This window comes from Anneissia japonica, unplaced genomic scaffold, assembly GCF_011630105.1.
Source record: "Anneissia japonica isolate Jap-2015-1 unplaced genomic scaffold, ASM1163010v1 scaffold34248_len2969_cov181, whole genome shotgun sequence".
Taxonomy (NCBI): domain Eukaryota; kingdom Metazoa; phylum Echinodermata; class Crinoidea; order Comatulida; family Comatulidae; genus Anneissia; species Anneissia japonica.
The window spans coordinates 726-2,689 of NW_022739857.1; the positions used below are offsets into that span (position 1 = coordinate 726).

A 1,964-nucleotide genomic window follows, 5' to 3' on the forward strand; every position below is an offset into this window, starting at 1 on the left:
AAATGATTCATTAATGAAATCAACGTAAGTGCAATTAAAACAAAAGTTGTATATGCTTGTGATATTGTTTCATGATTCGAGTGCATTATTAATGATATGATTGTGTGCAATAAATGGGCCATGTGCACGCAGTACACGCTTCTGAAAAGAGTAGGGAATCGCCTCCCACTGTAATGCTCAATTTATCACCACAAAAAAACAAGTCTTTCTTATCTTTGGTGTGATTCATACCAAAAAAATACCCCTATTCATTTGGATCAGTTGACTTGTTTTTGTAATATCTGGTCTAGGATGTTTTCAATTGAATAGTCCTCATATCCACACCCTACCCCTACTCCGGATTGTCACAAAAATTTAATCATTTCTTTACTTGACCATGACAAACTATTATAGAAAGTTTCATTTAGACTCATTTAAAATTTTTTTAGAGATATTTAGGTTAGGGATGTGACTTCACGCATTTATTCAACCAATAGAAAAAAAAATAGTAATCAACAATAACACAAATAATAATTAATAACTTCCATTTGATAATTAAATTTTACTACAGATTCTTTTGGTCAGAAATTTGAATGACCCTCCCATTTACACCCTAAACTGGATCGTCCCCAACACACGTTAGTTTCTTCCTTGTAACTTGGTTAAACTTTCCCAGAGGTTTTATTCAGGTCAACTGACCTGTTTTTGAAATATCTGGTGTAGACTGTTTGCCCTTAAATCACTTTAATTGGCCCTCACATTAATACCCCAGTCTAGAATGACACCAAATATTGGGAGGCACATCCCTGATATGTGGTCTATGCTTCGGCAAAGCAAGGTAAAGTTCCAAGCATGGGAAGTGACAAAAGTGACAGCCAGAAAAATCCAGTGCAAGAAGATAGGGAAAAAGTATGCACGAAAAAAGAAAAAAAAAAATCAGTACAAAAACAATGGCATTTCCAGCTACTGCTGGGAAAAGCCAATTAATAATAAAACAATAGAACATATTGTTTTACCGCTTTTTCTCGGAATTTGACCAAAGCATATGTCATCAACTGACTATTGAAGGCATCCCTAATGATAACATGAAAATCACATCCATCACTTGGTACATGTTGAGGGCGCCAAATTTCAACCTGCAATAAATAAGAACAAGTGGTTAAATTAAAATCTTCTAAATATCTGATTCAATATTTTCCACAGCGTTCATGGTTTTCAACTTACTTTGGTGCCTTGCTCTGGGTTTGTTTTGTGATGCCATCCAACTGTCCGCAATTTGAGCCAAACAATTTCTTTTTCCATCTGTTTTCGATCTTCTTGAAGTTTGTTTGTTAGTATTTTTTGAGTGGACTTCTTCTTACTCTTGTACTTCTCTTCGTCAAACAATACCTATAATTTGGAAAAAAATTGTGATTTTTGGAAGCAACATTTGTACTCTCTCAATTGAGGGCCCCATAGCCGAGCACTCATAAGCTCTCAGGCTCAAGAACCGAAACCTCATGCATAAATGTAATACTGCCAAGCAAAAAAATTGTGTAGGCCCAGCTATGCACCAGATTTCCCTCTTTGTTTATATCTAAACACTTTTCATTGCTATCCAGAGAGGAGCTTAGCTCAGTCGGCTAATCTGGTGGTAGCCACTGTGTGTGTGCTGAACCGTGGAGATACCTAGGTCCCCGGTTCAATTCCCATCACTGCCTCTCCTTGTGTTTCAGCTGGAGGGCTGAGATAGTTACAATAGCGCACTGTCTTTCGGATGAGACCTTTAAGCCGTTGGTCCCTTGTATGTTTATGGCCCATGTGCACGTTAAAGAATGCAGTACACTCTTCGGAAAAGAGTAGGGGATTGTCTTCCGGTGTACTGCCCAATCACCACCAGAAGGACCCCACTGGAAATAAGTCTTCTTCTAGACTTTCGTGGGCTATCCTTGGTGTTTTCACCGAATAAATCCAATCCAATTCAATCTTCTTATTTGAACTACTGC

At 37.7% G+C, this 1,964-nt stretch overlaps 1 protein-coding gene across 1 annotated transcript; it reads right to left on the minus strand.

Annotated features, from left to right (window-relative positions):
* Positions 1-947: 947 nt before the first annotated feature.
* LOC117118067 lies at positions 948-1,368 on the minus strand (the record flags this gene model as incomplete). Its single annotated transcript, XM_033262556.1, has 2 exons — positions 948-1,115; positions 1,204-1,368. Coding segments are annotated over 2 exons (318 nt in total), but the record flags the coding sequence as incomplete, so codon positions are not given.
* Positions 1,369-1,964: the final 596 nt, after the last annotated feature.